This window comes from Exophiala viscosa (assembly GCF_022695815.1).
Source record: "Exophiala viscosa unplaced genomic scaffold EDD37scaffold_11, whole genome shotgun sequence".
Lineage (NCBI taxonomy): Eukaryota > Fungi > Ascomycota > Eurotiomycetes > Chaetothyriales > Herpotrichiellaceae > Exophiala > Exophiala viscosa.
Window position 1 is genome coordinate 710,563 of NW_026944363.1, and position 15,193 is coordinate 725,755.

Here is a 15,193-nt window from a genome sequence, read left to right on the forward strand (position 1 = left end):
CACGATAGAGCAGCACATCGAGACAAGCGCACCAGCTGACGCTGTCTTCGATCCCTGTGGAACATCAGGTTGCTCGAGATGTCTTTTGTGGCCAGCCTCCGGTGATGCAGATGAAGCAACAGTGGCACTGTCCGCCGGATCATTCATCGCTCAATTGTGTCCACTCACATATTTCTGGTTCTGGTAGAATAAACCAGCTATTGCTTTCGACAATTCCTGCACAGCTGCGCTCCATGGAAGGTAATGTCTGCGATCGACCACGTGCCAACCCGTTGTAACAGCCAGCGACGTTGAGCTCCGACAGCACTCCCTTCAGCTGATGCTGAGCGACGAGTAGTAAGCCCAATGTGACCTTTCTCCGCAGACAACGCGATTGTTGATCGAGGCAGATCGGCGATACTGCAAGCGACCATGTAGAAGCCAATGTACACTTCAATCGCCTAGCTGAATCCTTTCCAGGCTCTTCTCAACCACCGGAAGCAATTCAGACATTTGATTTGCATCACGTAGCACAGCTGCAACATCATCTCTTCTCGTCGCCAACTCGTCGCGCACCTTGTCATACGCTTCTTCCCTTGCGATATACTCTCTAATGACCTCCCGCTTGCCGAAGTCAACATATACCCTCGTGTCGCGAAGTCTTAACATGACATTATCCAGCCTCATGAAGAAGCGACATAGGAGGAGCAAGCGGGCAGGCATGACGCGGACTTTGCATGAGATCATGGTGATTCCGTTGTCGGCAAGCTCGTCCTCATATAGGATCACATCATCGAAGAACAATATCGGATCTGGTCGTCGCAATAATTCCAGTGGGATTGGGTCGCTTCCCTCCTGGAATGCCGGACTTTCGGGAGCAAGGTCGCCCTTGTAATCGGTAGTGTAAGACCAGTCGAATGGCTTCACCACTTCCTTGATGTCGTGAGTGTCTTCTCTGCTCTGTTGCCATTCCTTAGAGTATGCCACTTTCAATCTCTTTTCTCCGGTCTTGTCCACCCGATCCAATGCCCCAAAGGCGTCGAACTTAATACCCCAATGAGATTGTGGATGCTCAATGGCCACAAAGTTGTCACCGAAGATCATCTCAGGAGGAGCGATGCCCAGATTCGCTGTCATCTCTTCAATTGGGCCGGCTTTCAAGATTGGTAACTTTTGTGTTGTGATGCGGAAGCCTTCGACGGAGAATGATCGTGGAGGAGCGCTGGTAGGAGAGGGAAAGGTGGTGTTGACTCCGTCGCCCGCTCGATGGCCATTTAGACCGTTGACGGCCGTCATCTTGTTCAATGAGCCGTGGCAGCGAGCCAACACATCCAACAAGTAAGGACAGACAAATGGCAATCGAATGACCTATTCATCAAAAAGATATCGTGTTCTGGTTTCTCCCCCGCAGCCAACGCTTTGGGTCTCGATGAAAGAGGTGGCACTTTTACTCCGCGGTGGATTTTTGGGAAGTGCCTGCCGTGTTGCCGGGCCGACGCAACTTCCGTATTTCTTCAGCCTCGACTTCAGTCACCACTGACAGTAGTATTCCTGTTTACAACAAATCCAATCTCTTGCTATTCTGGATTTCCATTCTCCTCTTTGCACCACTTTCTGCACGATGGCCACCAAAACGTTAGAGGCGCGCTTTGAGCACCTCACTGTCAATGATGAAAATGAAACCCCTCCTAGCACTATGCTCAAGTCTAAGGTACTTCCACTGCGTTGTGTCGGATCTCCGATATACTGACCGAGTGTGATCTTTAGGCGGCAAATACAGGCACAATAGCCAATCTGCCTCCTCAGTCCCGAGCAAACCTCGTCAAATACGCACTCCAAGCCACAAACGAGTCGAGACAAAATGTCGCCCAAGTCGCCACGATCACGACAACTACTACCGTTCCAACACTTCCTCCTTCGCCAGTACGAAAAGTCGTGCAGTCATCGAGAACTTCGGACGAACACTATGAGTCAAGTCAAAAACAGTCGGCGATCTTCTTCGACCAGCCACAGGCTCCCAAACATTTCCACTTGGGCATGTTCGAGATAGGAAAACCTTTGGGAAAAGGGAAATTTGGTCGAGTATATCTTGCTAGAGAAAGATCTTCCGGCTTTGTTTGTGCCTTGAAGGTCCTCCACAAATCTGAGCTGCAACAAGGCAAGGTCGAGAAGCAAGTTCGTCGTGAGATTGAAATTCAGTCCAATCTTAGACACCCCAACATCCTGAGGTTGTTTGGTCATTTCCACGACAGTAAAAGAGTGTTCCTCATTCTCGAGTTTGCCGGCAAAGGTGAACTGTACAAGCACCTGCGGAAAGAACACAGATTTCCAGAGTGGAAAGCGGCTCAATACATTGCTCAGATGGCGGCAGCACTGAAGTATCTGCACAAAAAGCACGTCATGCACAGAGATATCAAGCCTGAGAACATCTTGGTCGGCATTCATGGTGAAATCAAGATCTCAGACTTTGGATGGTCGGTCCATGCACCCAATAACCGCAGACAAACCATGTGCGGAACACTGGATTACCTGCCTCCCGAGATGCTCAAGCCTGGCAGCTCCGACAACTTTTACAATGAGAAAGTGGACCTCTGGAGCTTGGGCGTCCTGACGTACGAGTTTCTGGTTGGAGAAGCACCATTCGAAGACACCCCCGTTATGACACAGAGGAGGATTGCTCGTGGTGATATGACCGTGCCGAGCTTTGTGAGTTCGGGGGCGAAGGACCTGATCCATCGAGTAAGTGCATCCATACGAGTGAGTCGTCCATCTCGCTAACCAGCTCGGTAGCTTCTCGTGCTCGACCCTGAAAAGAGAATACCCTTGGAGGACGTGCTTCAACACCCTTGGATCGTCAAACACTGCGTGACCAAAGGCGGCGAACGAGGGAGTCAAAGAGCGTCTGGCAGCAAAGATGGATCTGAGCGGTGACCACAGTCCACGGGGGACAGGTCCGCCTGCCCGAGCTTCCTTTTACCATCAATTATCATTTGAGCGCATGTATGTCTTGTCGAGGATGTCTTGGAGTTTCGGCAACTTTTGGAGTGCATCAACGAGTGCTTTAGATAACCTGGGTAGCGTCTATGGCTGGGAGTTTAGGAGCCGCATCTTTGGCCACGACAGGCGCATTGCTACATTCGGTGGGTTTGGACAAAGAACCATAAGTTATGTGTAGATGCCATGTTGAACGAGGTGGAATGACTCTGAAGGTGGTCGAGGTTGATGATTGGGAGTGGATCTGGTATGCCGACTTCGGGCCAATGACGAAATATATATTCTTCATCCTTCACCATTACGAATATCGCGTATTCATTTTCATAGACCTTCTTCGATTACATACACAACATCCGTTAACCTAAGAAGCTATACGGAAGTAAAGCTGACGATCTGCTGGGTTTGGCGAGTCTGATCGCATGGTCTTGCCTCTTTCCTGTACCATTCTCGAGTCTTGAGCATTTTGTTACAGTACTTCAAGGCGGACTTCTCCACTGGCTGGTTGAATCGTTAAAGATCTAAATTGAACTATCCGAGCGATTGGACCATTTTGCTTCCTGCAGAAGTGTCAGAACAGCAATCATGGGGGACGCCGGTGGTGAGCAGAGAGGCATTCGAATCGCCATAGACGTAAGTATGGTACCAACCATTCCTCTTTCCCTAGCTAACCCCACCAGCGTGGTGGCACATTTACCGACTGTGTCGGAAACCCTGGTTCGGGCCTTATGGAAGACGATGTTATCATCAAGTTGTTATCGGAAGATCCATCCAACTACAAGGATGCGCCCCTGGAGGGTATTCGACGACTTATGGAGAAATTCACTGGCAACGAGATACCCCGAGGACAGCCGCTCGATACTTCGAAGATTGAGAGCATCCGGATGGGTACCACAGTGGCCACGAATGCCTTGCTAGAGCGCAAGGGAGAGAAAGTGGCCATGGTCGTCACCAGTGGCTTCAAGGACTGCCTGGAGATTGGCAACCAGTCTCGCCCAAAGATCTTCGACCTGGCTATTCGCAGACCAGATGTGCTGTATCAGAAAGTTGTCGAGGTTGACGAACGTGTGACACTTGAAGACTATGCAGAAGACCCGCACCGGAACAAAACCAAAGCGGAGGCCAAGCATGAGGATTATAAGAGCAAGGATCTTGTCCAGGGTCTTTCAGGCGAGGCTGTTCGCATATTGAAGCGACCAGAAGAGGACAAGATCAAGGAGTCACTCAAAGGGCTTTACGAGGACGGTTTCCGCAGTATCGCGGTATGCTTGATGCACGCCTACACGTTTCCCGACCACGAAGCATTGGTAGGGAAGCTGGCCAAGGACATCGGGTTTCAGCATGTGAGCCTGAGCCACGAATTAATGCCTATGATCAAGCTCGTACCAAGAGCAACTTCGGCGTGTGCAGATGCTTACCTCACTCCGGCCATCAAGAAGTACATCTCTGGGTTTCAGGCCGGATTTGAAGGTGGTTTGGGAACCGAGAGCGTCAAGAAGGAGGAAGGTAGTAAAGGTGCAAGATGTGAATTCATGCAATCAGACGGCGGCCTTGTGGATGTGGACCAGTTCTCAGGCTTACGTGCAATCTTGTCCGGCCCAGCCGGTGGTGTCGTGGGCTATGCTCTGACTTCTTACGACCCGGAGACGAAGACGCCTGTTATCGGATTCGACATGGGCGGCACAAGTACAGACGTGAGTAGATACGGCCAAGGAAGATATGAGCACGTCTTTGAGACCACAACAGCTGGTGTTACGATTCAGTCGCCGCAACTAGACATCAACACGGTTGCTGCAGGCGGAGGATCTCGCTTGTTCTTCAAGAACGGTCTGTTTGTTGTCGGGCCGGAGTCTGCAGGTGCACATCCTGGACCAGCATGCTATAGAAAGGGAGGCCCACTCACTGTCACTGACGCCAATCTCTTCCTCGGTCGACTTCTTCCAGACTTCTTCCCAAAGATCTTTGGGAAGAACGAGGACGAAGGACTCGACCCAGAAGCAAGCAAGAAGCTTTTCGAAGAACTTACAGAAAAGATCAACAGCGAGACGGGCAAGAACATGACAGCAGATGAGGTCGCCTTCGGTTTCATCAAGATCGCCAACGAGACCATGACCCGCCCAATCCGATCATTAACGGAAGCCAAGGGCCACGATACAGCACAACATCGCCTCGCCACGTTCGGTGGAGCAGGTGGCCAACACGCCGTAGCCATTGCCGAATCACTAGGGGTAAGGCAGATCCTGGTTCACCGTTACTCCTCTGTCCTCTCAGCATATGGCATGGCCCTCGCAGATGTCGTTGACGAGAGTCAAGTCCCCGAGTCTCACGTCTGGAACACCAACGGCGAATCTCGAGACGGTCTGAAGTCGAAGATGAATGAATTGAAAGAGCGATCACGCAAACGGCTCACAGTCCAAGGTTTCTCCGATGACTCGATCGAGTATGAGGAGTACCTCAATATGCGCTACCGCGGCACAGAATCTGCGTTAATGGTCATCAAGCCATCAGAGGAAGATGCCAAGGAACACTACAAAAGCGACGACTGGGCCTTTGGCGAGGCCTTTGTCCGCCAACACGAGCAGGAATTTGGCTTCACATTGCCCGATCGAGACATAATCATCGACGATGTCCGCGTGCGTGGAATCGGCAAGTCCTTCCGCGGCATGTCCAAGACCGCCGACCAACAGCTCAAAGAGATCAAGCCCAAGAATGTGGCCACGGACCAAGCCTACTCGACAGCCCAAGTGTACTTTGACGGTGGCCGCCAGGACACCAAGATCTACAAGCTGGAAGATCTAGAAGTCGGTACGCGTGTCGCCGGCCCGGCCATCATCGCCGACGGCACGCAGACCATCGTTGTGACACCCGATGCGTCGGCCTTGGTAATCGAGACACACGTCGTGATCAACATCGGCGAAGAAGGCTCCGGCAAAAAGGCCAACGCCAAAGAAGTCGACCCCATTCTCCTCTCGATCTTCGCGCACCGCTTCATGGCCATCGCCGAGCAAATGGGCCGCGCATTGCAAAAGACTTCGGTCTCGACCAATGTCAAAGAACGTCTAGACTATTCGTGCGCCCTGTTCGACGACAAGGGTGGGCTCGTCGCCAATGCGCCCCATCTCCCCGTCCACCTGGGCAGTATGTCCACCTGCGTACGCACCCAAGCGGAGATATGGAAAGGTAAACTGAAGAAGGGAGACGTGATAGTCTCTAATCACCCTGAGTACGGCGGTACACACTTGCCCGACATCACTGTCGTGACGCCAGCATTCTCTCCCAAAGGCGAGATCATATTCTACGTGGCGTCAAGAGCCCATCACGCTGATATCGGCGGCATCCTGCCTGGATCTATGCCTCCACACTCACGTGAACTCTATCAGGAAGGCGCGGCCATCAAGTCCGAGAAGCTGGTGTCCGAGGGTAAATTCGACGAGAAGCGCATCACGGAGCTTCTGTACGATGAGCCCGCGCAGTATCCCGACTGCAGCGGTACACGTTGTCTGGCTGACAACCTGAATGATCTGAAGGCACAGATTGCTGCGAATCAGAAAGGCATCAACCTGATCAGCACTCTTATCGAGGACTATGGAGAGGACGTGGTACAGTTCTACATGCGCAACATTCAGGACAATGCGGAGCAGTCAGTACGGACTTTGCTCAAGGAGGTGAGCAAGCGGTTCGAAGGTCAGGATCTTCAGGCCGTAGATTACATGGACGACGGCAGCCCTATATCTCTTCGCATCACAATCGATGGCGAAAAGGGTGAGGCTGTGTTCGATTTCGAGGGTACTGGTCCAGAGGTCTATGGCAATATCAACGCCCCGGAAGCTGTCACCTATTCGGCCATCATTTATTGCTTGAGGTGTCTGGTCGACCAGGATATCCCGCTGAATCAAGGATGTCTGAAACCAGTCGACGTTCGAATCCCACCTGGATGCTTCCTGAGTCCGAGCGAGAAAGCTGCTGTGGTCGGTGGCAATGTCTTGACCAGTCAGCGTGTCACAGACGTTGTCTTCAAATGTTTCGAGGCGTGCGCAGCAAGTCAAGGCGACTGCAACAACTTGACGTTTGGTTATGGCGGAAACTTGAAATCTGGTAAGGAAGAGAAAGGCTTTGGGTACTATGAGACCATTGCTGGTGGTAGTGGTGCTGGCAAAGATTGGGAGGGCACTAGTGGTGTGCACACCCATATGACCAACACCAGAATCACTGATGCCGAGGTGTTTGAAAGAAGATACCCTGTCATCCTGAGAGAATTCAGCTTGCGGCCTGGAAGTGGTGGCGTTGGACAGCACAAGGGAGGAGACGGTGTCATTCGAGACATTGAATTCCGGATCCCCGTCCAAGTCAGCATCCTCAGTGAAAGGAGAGTATACCGGCCGTACGGATTACACGGCGGAGGCGATGCTCAGTGCGGTAAGAACATCTGGGTGAGAAAGATCAAGAAAGTGAAGAGCCAGGGATCTGGTGGCGAGCATGAAGGCAAGCGCAGAGAGGATGGTGAGGCCGAAGAATATCAGTACAGGCACATCAGCATGGGTGCAAAGAACACCGCTGCTATGCAGCCTGGTGAGAGGATCATTGTGGTAAGTTCCGCTCCATTCCACGCTGACCAGCCGCAAGCGCTTGTAGACCTAGAGCTGACGCAAACTTTCAGATGACACCAGGTGGTGGTGGTTATGGTAAAGCTGGTGAGAAGTCGAAGGTGGAACTCAAAGAAGATTATGAGAAGCACTGGAAGAAGGGCAGTTTGGCTTCCAGACTTGCTGACTGGGAGAGCAGCTCCTGAGGCTGACAGAAGCACGGCTCTCTGTGCTGGACGAGACGACAGCTACTACAGACAAATTAGTGATTCCCATGAGAGCTGGAAAGATACGTACCGCCAGGATAATGATACACACACTAAAAGTGGCCGCATTGGTTGAAAGCTCGAGGGGCTCAATGTTCACATCTCATGGACGGCATTGACTTGTCGTTTCGTTGTAGTTGCGTGTCTAGAAATGACAGACCATTGTCCGTCACTTTCTGAGTGGAGGCTCTACTCCTCCTCGTCACTCGTAGCCTCTATGTTGGCTTTCTTGGTGTCTTCCTCGTCTTCCTCCTTGACGGCTTCACCGTCATCGGCTGGACCGTCTCCACTGTAATCTGGTCGTGGTACCTTCTCTCCCTTGCGCTCGAGTAGGTCTTCTAGTCGAGGCATGACACCGATGAGCACGGAGTATTGTTCGATTGTTAAAGAGATGCCCTGTTCGTGAGACCATCAGTGATGTTTCGTAGTAATGAGCAATGAGATGTACTGACCTTCTTGCCTGGAAGCCATTCATCGTCTTTCTGGTAGTATTCTCGGATGTTGACCAGGGCTTTACCCTTGAAGTCGGATATAGTGACACGTCTGTTCTTGGAAAGCTCCCAGTAATGGCTGCCATCTGAGTCTGTTTGTGCTTTGGCGGAGGGTTGAAATGCAGTTCCCGATGCGCCTTTGCCTCGCTTCGTGGACACCTCGGCATCGACGTCACTATCGTCGATGACGGCTGCAGACTTGCGTTTCTTGGAGGCGAAAGCCATTGTAGGTGATTCTACAGGACGCAGTGAGGTAACCAGATAATAAGAATGTAAAATGATGGTAAGGACAAGGACTTGTAGGGCTCAGTCGTAGGGACGCGGTTGCTCTTTTGCAACTCCCAGAACGACGCGTTAATTGCGCCCGAGGAATCACTTTTCCATTTCAGATCGACGTCATAGCTTGACAATTCTAAAGTAGATTAGCGCACCCATCACGTGAAAGAAGTCACCAAGCCAGCCAGTGAGAGCAGAGTCCTTTAGTCCCCTCCTTCGCCGTCTTTCGTCAATCCATTTATTTCCAGCACCCTCGTCAACGATCCTTCTCCCATACATTATCTCAATCACCTACACCACGATAACACTCGTCGAACAAATTACGATACTCGATACAAACATTCCGCGACAGACCAAAGTCTCTACACGATGTCCCGAAGAGCTCTCTTGAGCATTCCTCGCGCAATCAGCGCCTCGGTCCACACCTCCGTCCGACCATCTCTCGCCTCCCACACCGCACCTCTTCTCAGACCTGCCGCCATCCAACCATCCCAGAGACGGTCATATCACGAGAAAGTGCTAGATCACTACTCGAACCCACGAAATGTCGGATCCATGGACAAGAACGCAGGCGATGTTGGTACAGGTACGCCAATATCACAACTGGGTTTTTTATGTCCGAAGCCGTGTCCCGCCGAGTGGCCGAACTTCGGTCATAGCATGTCACAACTCCACGATCAATGACAATTGCTGACACTCTCTATCTGTTACAGGCCTCGTCGGTGCCCCAGCTTGCGGTGATGTGATGAAACTGCAAATCAAAGTCGACCCAAACACCCAAAAAATCGCAGACGTCAAGTTCAAGACCTTCGGCTGCGGATCGGCCATCGCTTCATCGTCCTATTTGACCGAACTCGTCCGGGGCATGACACTTGAGCAAGCGGGCAAGATCAGAAATACCGAGATTGCAAAGGAGTTATGCTTGCCACCAGTCAAGCTGCATTGCTCGATGTTGGCCGAGGATGCTATCAAGTCTGCCATTAGTAAGTTTCGAGATGACGTGCCCTACACTTCCACATTACTGACTGGACATCAGGCAACTACTATACGAAGAACCCCAAGGCCAAGCAGACCGACTTGGGCAGTTCGTCAGCGGGTATGCCAAAGATTGAGATTGAGAGGGTCACTACGACTACGGATACCGGAGCAAGTGCCATGGCATAAATTGTAACTTCTCGCATCGCAGTTGATGGGTTGCGCATTTTCTTTCTTTTGGGTGGTGACGATTGTGTGTCAGTATAGCATTCAATGAAATGAAATAGTCTTTCAACGACTGAAGCTGGGTTTGATGGTGCTCTTGGTCAGCAGTCTGTACTTCCAATTAAATACCCATATCACTCCCCATTGCCTTCATTTGTCCGTATGAAACCAACGGACATGTCGCGCCCCAGCTAGAGTCAAGGAAAGCCGGCAAGCCCGGTACCAGAGAAAGTGACATTGTCAAAGCGAAGGTCATCAGCCCTACCGTACAGGTCTACTAGATTGAAATGAGGGCACCCAGCATCGCAAACGTCGTGAACCTTGTACTTATATCGTCGATGTATCCTAAGTCAGACGGTGCCACTCTTTCGAAAACAAGCTCGCAGGATACAATAATTGTTATCAAAGGGGCGCACGAAGAAACGAGAGCGACATAGGTCGGCATTTGTATCGGAAGGGGTTACACCTCCATGCAATTCCTTGGTATCTGACCATCTAAGCCTGTGCCCAGCAGCCTTGGCCGCCGCGCAGTCTTCTGTCTGCAATATCCCGCAGCTCATGCATCATCAATCCGTATCAACTCATGTCATCTTAGTTCTGCTGCCTCTGTCCTCCACGTCACAGGCCATCGTGTCTTGCCGCGAAAAGAAACAGGATGGAGCCGTGCTCGAGCAGGGGTTGGAAGCTGCATTCACGCTTGCCTTGTGCACGTCTCTTCCATTTTGTTCACGATCCCATCGTGTACCGGGGCTGCCAATCCCAATCAGAATCAGGGTGACGGTGGAGAGCGCGAGTTCCACCAGAGTTCTTCACCAGAGTTCCACCAGCGTTCTTCAGAGTTCCACTAGAGTTCTTCCATCATGTCCTCATCGACATCGTCGGCAGTAGGGTTGAATTTAGCATTGATTGCATTCTTCTTCTCGTCCTCTTTCAACTTTTTCAACTTTTTGAGATAGTCAATATATTCTCGACTAATCCCCATGCGATATTCGGTGTCCTGGACGTGGCTGAGGAGCAATCGAAGCTCACGAGTTTGAGATCCAAGTACCGTTCCTATTTGAGCCTCTGTTGTCTGCGTGGTCGGTGCCGGCAAGAAACGGAGCATCTCATTCGAGATGTCGTTGGAAGCCGTGGTCACTGCGCTGATGCCTCCAGCGGCAATCAGAGCTTCAAGGTAGGCTTTGGTCTCGCTGACATCTGATGCATCTGGGGAAGTCATCCGGGCGACTTCAGACAGAGGAAGCGCAGCAAATGTCTTCCCTAACTTGAGGATTGCGAATTTGCGGAATGACTGGAATACTTCCGCCATGAGGCCGTAGTTTCCGTCTTCTTGCCAGATGCCGTTGCCCACCTCTATTTCGGCACGAAGCCGTGCGATGTTGTTTGTTTTGAAAACATCAGCAACGCATTCGTATGGCTTGGCGATGGCTCGAATATGTCTGATTGCGGTTTGTGAAGCAGCCTTTGGGACTGTTGGAGGTGTGCCATTCAGCAACAATCCAACTAGTAGCCACTTCTTGTATGCTTCGACCATTACTGAGCTGGCGACGTTTTGAACGGTTGGCGCCGAAAGCACAACCTCGAGGAAGAAGAATGCATCTCGGTATCGTCGCGCGGCCATATAGCACATGCCTCCAAGTAGATAGTATTCCATGTACGTCCGACTTGTGATCGGTTGCGTCAGGCCTGTCACCGGACTTAGATACACCCAGACCGGCTGCGAAGAAGAGCAGAGCTCGGGGATACCGCTGGCATCATGCTGGCTGGTGGGAATGTGGTAGATAGGCCTATCTAGAATGTCGACAGCCTCCGTATATGCTTGTGCGAGGAGGCAAAGTCGAACAAAGGTGCGGTGGGTGGATGTAAGTGTGGACGATGTGCTGTCAAGCCTTAGGATGACATGGTGTAGAAGTTGTATGGCTGGGATGTAGTTTGATGTCTGTTCAGCGCCGACGGCAATGCAGTCGATCATTCGCAGCAGTTGTGTTCCACAATATCGCGCCTGTATCGTATCGAACTCCAGCAGCAGCTGAACTATGTGAGGCCATAGTGATCCCTCCGGCAGCACCGCAGCTGGTAATTGTCGTGGTGCGGCCTTACCGCTCGCTATGGATGAATCAATGCTCGCTAATAGGATATGAAGGTAGAGGATGGTGTGAACAGAGGGTGGTAGAGCCTATGTCTTCGTCAGAATGGTGAAAATGGTATATTTCATTGTGTGCCCACCTCAAGGTCGCTTCTCGCGGATGCCAAATCTTGGGACGATATCTTGCTCAGTCTTGCGACCAACGCACTCGCCAGCTTATCATATTGCTCTTCATCTTCTGGGAGGAGTGCCGGATCAATCGATGCACTTTCCTCCAAGATCTTCTCCATGTTGCCAGTCCGGGACAACGTGGATGAACTGCGGACTGTCTCTTAAGATGCGACCATGAGAGAGGCAGGTGAGTGCTAATCTGAGGGTTAGGAGAACGGAGGAGGCAGATGGAAAATCCCCCAGACAATAATGCAAGGTAACAGACAAGAGCAGAGTGGTTATCAACTTGAGAAAACGCAATGATAAGAGTGGAATGAGTAGAACGTTGAGCAGTAGTTTGGATGTGAAAGTGATGCTGCACCTTCAAACTGCGGTCGCAGGCGAGCGTGTTTCTAGAAAAAGTGGCGCTGTCTGACCGGAGTTACTCATCAGGTTCAAATAGATGCTACTCTATATTGTCATCCTGGAGTCCTTCACATATACCCATATAGCGTCAAGCTTAGATAGAGGGAAAGTCTATCGCCTGGACCGTGTAGGCCTACTATCTTACGTCAAGGCAACCGCTGTCGCGAACTTGCTGGACCTTGAACTTATATCGTCGATGTACTCCCTGTCAGACAATGCCAATTTTTCTAGATATAGGCTCGGTAGACATCGCGTCACCAACTTTCGCGAGTGGCAGCCTTGAGCCTTCCCCAGGTTCTTGGCCCTGACCAGTCACAAGCATCTTAAGTAATCCGGCGTTATTCCACCTATTCGAGTTGCAGATTACGAAGTCAAAGCACTCAGCGTAATGATAGTTCTCATTAGCATCAGTCGTCAATCATATCTGACCACAGCTAGTCCTAAGCAAAATTGAGCTTCCTATCAGCGACGCATAGGCGAACTACCGCCCGATCCAGTCATTACCTCGACCTCCTCAAAATCCATATCCCAAGCGTCAATATCGGCCCATTTGTTCTTACTTATAGTCGCCACATCCTCCACTGCTGGGACTGCATCCGGAGTCTTCTCTGAATCTTTTGGCCCGCTAAGAACGGCGTCTGCACTTTCAACTCCAGAATCATCTGACAAGCCAGCGTCGAGGCCAAGATTTTCCTTGTCTGGACCCTCGACCTTGTCTTGTCGCCGTCGGCGGGAGCCACCATACTGCTTGTGCTGGCTTTCGTCTTGCTCTTCGTGTGGATTTGGGCGTGAAGTCGTAACTTCGACGGAAGAAAGCTGTGACGGAGACTTAGTTTTGCGATTCCTCTTGGCAGAAGTAGACGTAGAGGGCGTAAGGACAGGCTTGGTGGTAGTGATGAGACGTCTCGTACTTGATTGTGATTTAAATGTAGCCCTGGCGGGTATGCCACGCTTTACATTACTGCCACCCTTTGTTCCCCTTGCAACCCCCTTTGTCCGCGCACTGGCAGCCCCTACAACAGGCTCTTTCCGCTTCGTCCTGCGACCTTTCTTAGTGGGCAGGAAGCTGGATTCGTCGTCTGGCTCTGAGGGCTCGCCGGGCGATTCGTCAAGATCGGCTGGGATATCGAACTCGCTCTGAGTGTGAGGGTGTTCTCGTGCGGTCCTCCTCCGTTTCGTAGGCATGACCTGAGCTCGTAAAGCGTCTGTAGTAATGGCAGTCAGAGGCTTGGGCTCCTTTCTGGATTTTCTTGTGGCCGCAGGGGATTGCATCTTCGCTGGAGATGCCGAGAGCGAGGAGCTGCTTTCAGGGGGGGCCAATATATCGTCTTCGCCCGCATGCTTACGATGTTTTCGTCCTGACTCTCGAAGGGCGGACACTGGCATTGGTGGTAGAACAGGATGTGATGTTGGTTTTTGCGAATCTACCGTAGTTATGGGTGATGTCGTCTGTCTCTGGCCACCTCCATTGACATCTGGCTGCAAAGGATCAGACGAGCCATACTTCCTTTTCCGTGACGACGACGTGTAAGGTGAATCCGTGGCTGGCGTTATGGAAGCATTGTGAGTTTTGGGAAGGGTGAACGGTGTTGATTCGTCATCCGGCAAGAACTGGTCTTCATCTTCAAGGTCGAGTGTTGACGAGTCCAGGCCCAGGTCTTGCAGAATACTAGGCTGTCTCCTCCGGGGCTTGAGTGTACCTAAAACAGACGTTTCCCGTGATGGAGTGGGTTGGGCAGATCGCGGTAGCCCTCTCGGTGCTTTGATCGTAGATGCTGGCACTGTTTTTGAGAGCGCCGCCTTCTCATGCTCTCCACCGCTCAATCCATTGACTTCGCGCAGTGGGCGTTTCGTGGTGGGCGGCCCGGACGCGGCATCTTTCTGCGCGCTCTGCTGCGCATTCGCGAGAATCTCCTGTGTATCTCTTGTCATGTTTTGCCTTCTCTGCACTCGGCTCGGATATGCGCCTGGTTTGTCGCCGGAAGCCACCGCACCAGAGGCATAAAACTCCTGCGTCGTAGCATTTCTACCCCGCCGTCCATTGCCTTTGACAACGAGCCTATCGCTGTCGTCGCTATCTACCGGGCGTTTCCCGACAGGCTTATGCGCCAGCTTCTTTTCGAGTTCCAACTTCGCCGGACTGCTGTTTGGGACCTTTCTGCCATATACCGGAGAAGGCGCATTGCGGTAGTTCTGTCTGCGCCTGAGAGGGCCACGAGCCATGGTAAAGGTACACTTGGGATCGCAGTCGCCGCTTCGAAGAGACGTGCCCCGAGGGCAAGGAACGAACGTGCGGGCGCCTGCGACGAAGTGGCGCAATGTGGTGTTGATGTAATGTGAAGATGATGTGTGTGTGACGCGATTGATGCGCGTGGAGCTTTGTTGATCGGCTAAGTCGCAGGTGGACATGACGTGCAGAAACTCCTTGGCGGCATCGGTTCTACTTGCTATTATTAGCCAGATAGAACAGACAGGGCTTTCAAACTCGTGAATTGTCAAAGGATCAATTGGTTCTCTTTCAGAAGACTTTCAGAGTGTTCAGCTGTGTTGTCGCTCTCGCTGTGTTCCATCGATGGCAATCCAACATCGACTCCGAATGTATCTGCTTTTATTCCAAGAGAACTGAGACTCCCCCGGCCACAGCAGGTTGGCCAAGAGTACCCACGAAACATCGCCCAGGGCATGTCAATCTTCCAAAACACAAGACTGATCAACTTGGACAGCATTTACAGTTTATATAATGTA

The 15,193-nt window shown here is 51.6% G+C and overlaps 7 protein-coding genes across 7 annotated transcripts; 3 read left to right on the forward strand and 4 right to left on the reverse strand.

Annotated features, from left to right (window-relative positions):
• Positions 1 to 287: 287 nt before the first annotated feature.
• EDD37DRAFT_142441 (TIP41-like family-domain-containing protein) lies at positions 288 to 1,412 on the reverse strand. Its single transcript, XM_062809579.1, has one exon. The coding sequence runs from the start codon at positions 1,273 to 1,275 to the stop codon at positions 433 to 435; it is 843 nt and encodes a 280-aa protein (XP_062666920.1). The 5' UTR covers positions 1,276 to 1,412; the 3' UTR covers positions 288 to 432.
• Positions 1,413 to 1,506: 94 nt separating this feature from the next.
• Positions 1,507 to 3,264, forward strand: EDD37DRAFT_639589 (aurora kinase). The gene is made up of 3 exons (XM_062817180.1): positions 1,507 to 1,690; positions 1,747 to 2,718; positions 2,770 to 3,264. The coding sequence occupies exons 1-3, from the start codon at positions 1,601 to 1,603 to the stop codon at positions 2,908 to 2,910; spliced, it is 1,203 nt and encodes a 400-aa protein (XP_062666921.1). The 5' UTR covers positions 1,507 to 1,600; the 3' UTR covers positions 2,911 to 3,264.
• Positions 3,265 to 3,281: 17 nt separating this feature from the next.
• EDD37DRAFT_697335 (Hydantoinase B/oxoprolinase-domain-containing protein) lies at positions 3,282 to 7,759 on the forward strand (the record flags this gene model as incomplete). Its single annotated transcript, XM_062820153.1, has 3 exons — positions 3,282 to 3,603; positions 3,651 to 7,556; positions 7,628 to 7,759. The coding sequence occupies exons 1-3, from the start codon at positions 3,556 to 3,558 to the stop codon at positions 7,757 to 7,759; spliced, it is 4,086 nt and encodes a 1,361-aa protein (XP_062666922.1). The 5' UTR covers positions 3,282 to 3,555.
• A 249-nt stretch (positions 7,760 to 8,008) lies between these two features.
• EDD37DRAFT_612485 (transcriptional Coactivator p15-domain-containing protein) lies at positions 8,009 to 8,535 on the reverse strand (the record flags this gene model as incomplete). The annotated part of the gene is made up of 2 exons (XM_062815359.1): positions 8,009 to 8,215; positions 8,272 to 8,535. The coding sequence occupies 2 exons, from the start codon at positions 8,533 to 8,535 to the stop codon at positions 8,009 to 8,011; spliced, it is 471 nt and encodes a 156-aa protein (XP_062666923.1).
• Positions 8,536 to 8,813: 278 nt separating this feature from the next.
• EDD37DRAFT_639594 (nitrogen fixation protein NifU and like protein) lies at positions 8,814 to 9,970 on the forward strand. The gene is made up of 3 exons (XM_062817181.1): positions 8,814 to 9,172; positions 9,300 to 9,569; positions 9,623 to 9,970. The coding sequence occupies exons 1-3, from the start codon at positions 8,956 to 8,958 to the stop codon at positions 9,748 to 9,750; spliced, it is 615 nt and encodes a 204-aa protein (XP_062666924.1). The 5' UTR covers positions 8,814 to 8,955; the 3' UTR covers positions 9,751 to 9,970.
• A 660-nt stretch (positions 9,971 to 10,630) lies between these two features.
• Positions 10,631 to 12,162, reverse strand: EDD37DRAFT_653339 (uncharacterized protein; the record flags this gene model as incomplete). Its single annotated transcript, XM_062818551.1, has 2 exons — positions 10,631 to 11,962; positions 12,013 to 12,162. The coding sequence occupies 2 exons, from the start codon at positions 12,160 to 12,162 to the stop codon at positions 10,631 to 10,633; spliced, it is 1,482 nt and encodes a 493-aa protein (XP_062666925.1).
• A 748-nt stretch (positions 12,163 to 12,910) lies between these two features.
• Positions 12,911 to 14,671, reverse strand: EDD37DRAFT_653340 (uncharacterized protein; the record flags this gene model as incomplete). The annotated part of the gene is made up of 1 exon (XM_062818552.1): positions 12,911 to 14,671. One exon carries the CDS (start codon positions 14,669 to 14,671, stop codon positions 12,911 to 12,913), a length of 1,761 nt encoding a protein of 586 aa, XP_062666926.1.
• Positions 14,672 to 15,193: the final 522 nt, after the last annotated feature.

Excerpts from the sequence above, each read along its gene's own strand:
- EDD37DRAFT_639589 (XM_062817180.1), top strand. The coding sequence starts at position 1,601 with ATGGCCACCAAAACGTTAGAGGCGCGCTTTGAGCACCTCACTGTCAAT. Across the intron at positions 1,691-1,746 it reads GCACTATGCTCAAGTCTAAG|GCGGCAAATACAGGCACAAT; the intron begins GTACTTCCACTG and ends TGTGATCTTTAG. Across the intron at positions 2,719-2,769 it reads CGAAGGACCTGATCCATCGA|CTTCTCGTGCTCGACCCTGA; the intron begins GTAAGTGCATCC and ends CCAGCTCGGTAG.
- EDD37DRAFT_142441 (XM_062809579.1), bottom strand. The coding sequence starts at position 1,275 with ATGACGGCCGTCAACGGTCTAAATGGCCATCGAGCGGGCGACGGAGTC.
- EDD37DRAFT_639594 (XM_062817181.1), top strand. The coding sequence starts at position 8,956 with ATGTCCCGAAGAGCTCTCTTGAGCATTCCTCGCGCAATCAGCGCCTCG. Across the intron at positions 9,173-9,299 it reads CGCAGGCGATGTTGGTACAG|GCCTCGTCGGTGCCCCAGCT; the intron begins GTACGCCAATAT and ends TATCTGTTACAG. Across the intron at positions 9,570-9,622 it reads TGCTATCAAGTCTGCCATTA|GCAACTACTATACGAAGAAC; the intron begins GTAAGTTTCGAG and ends ACTGGACATCAG.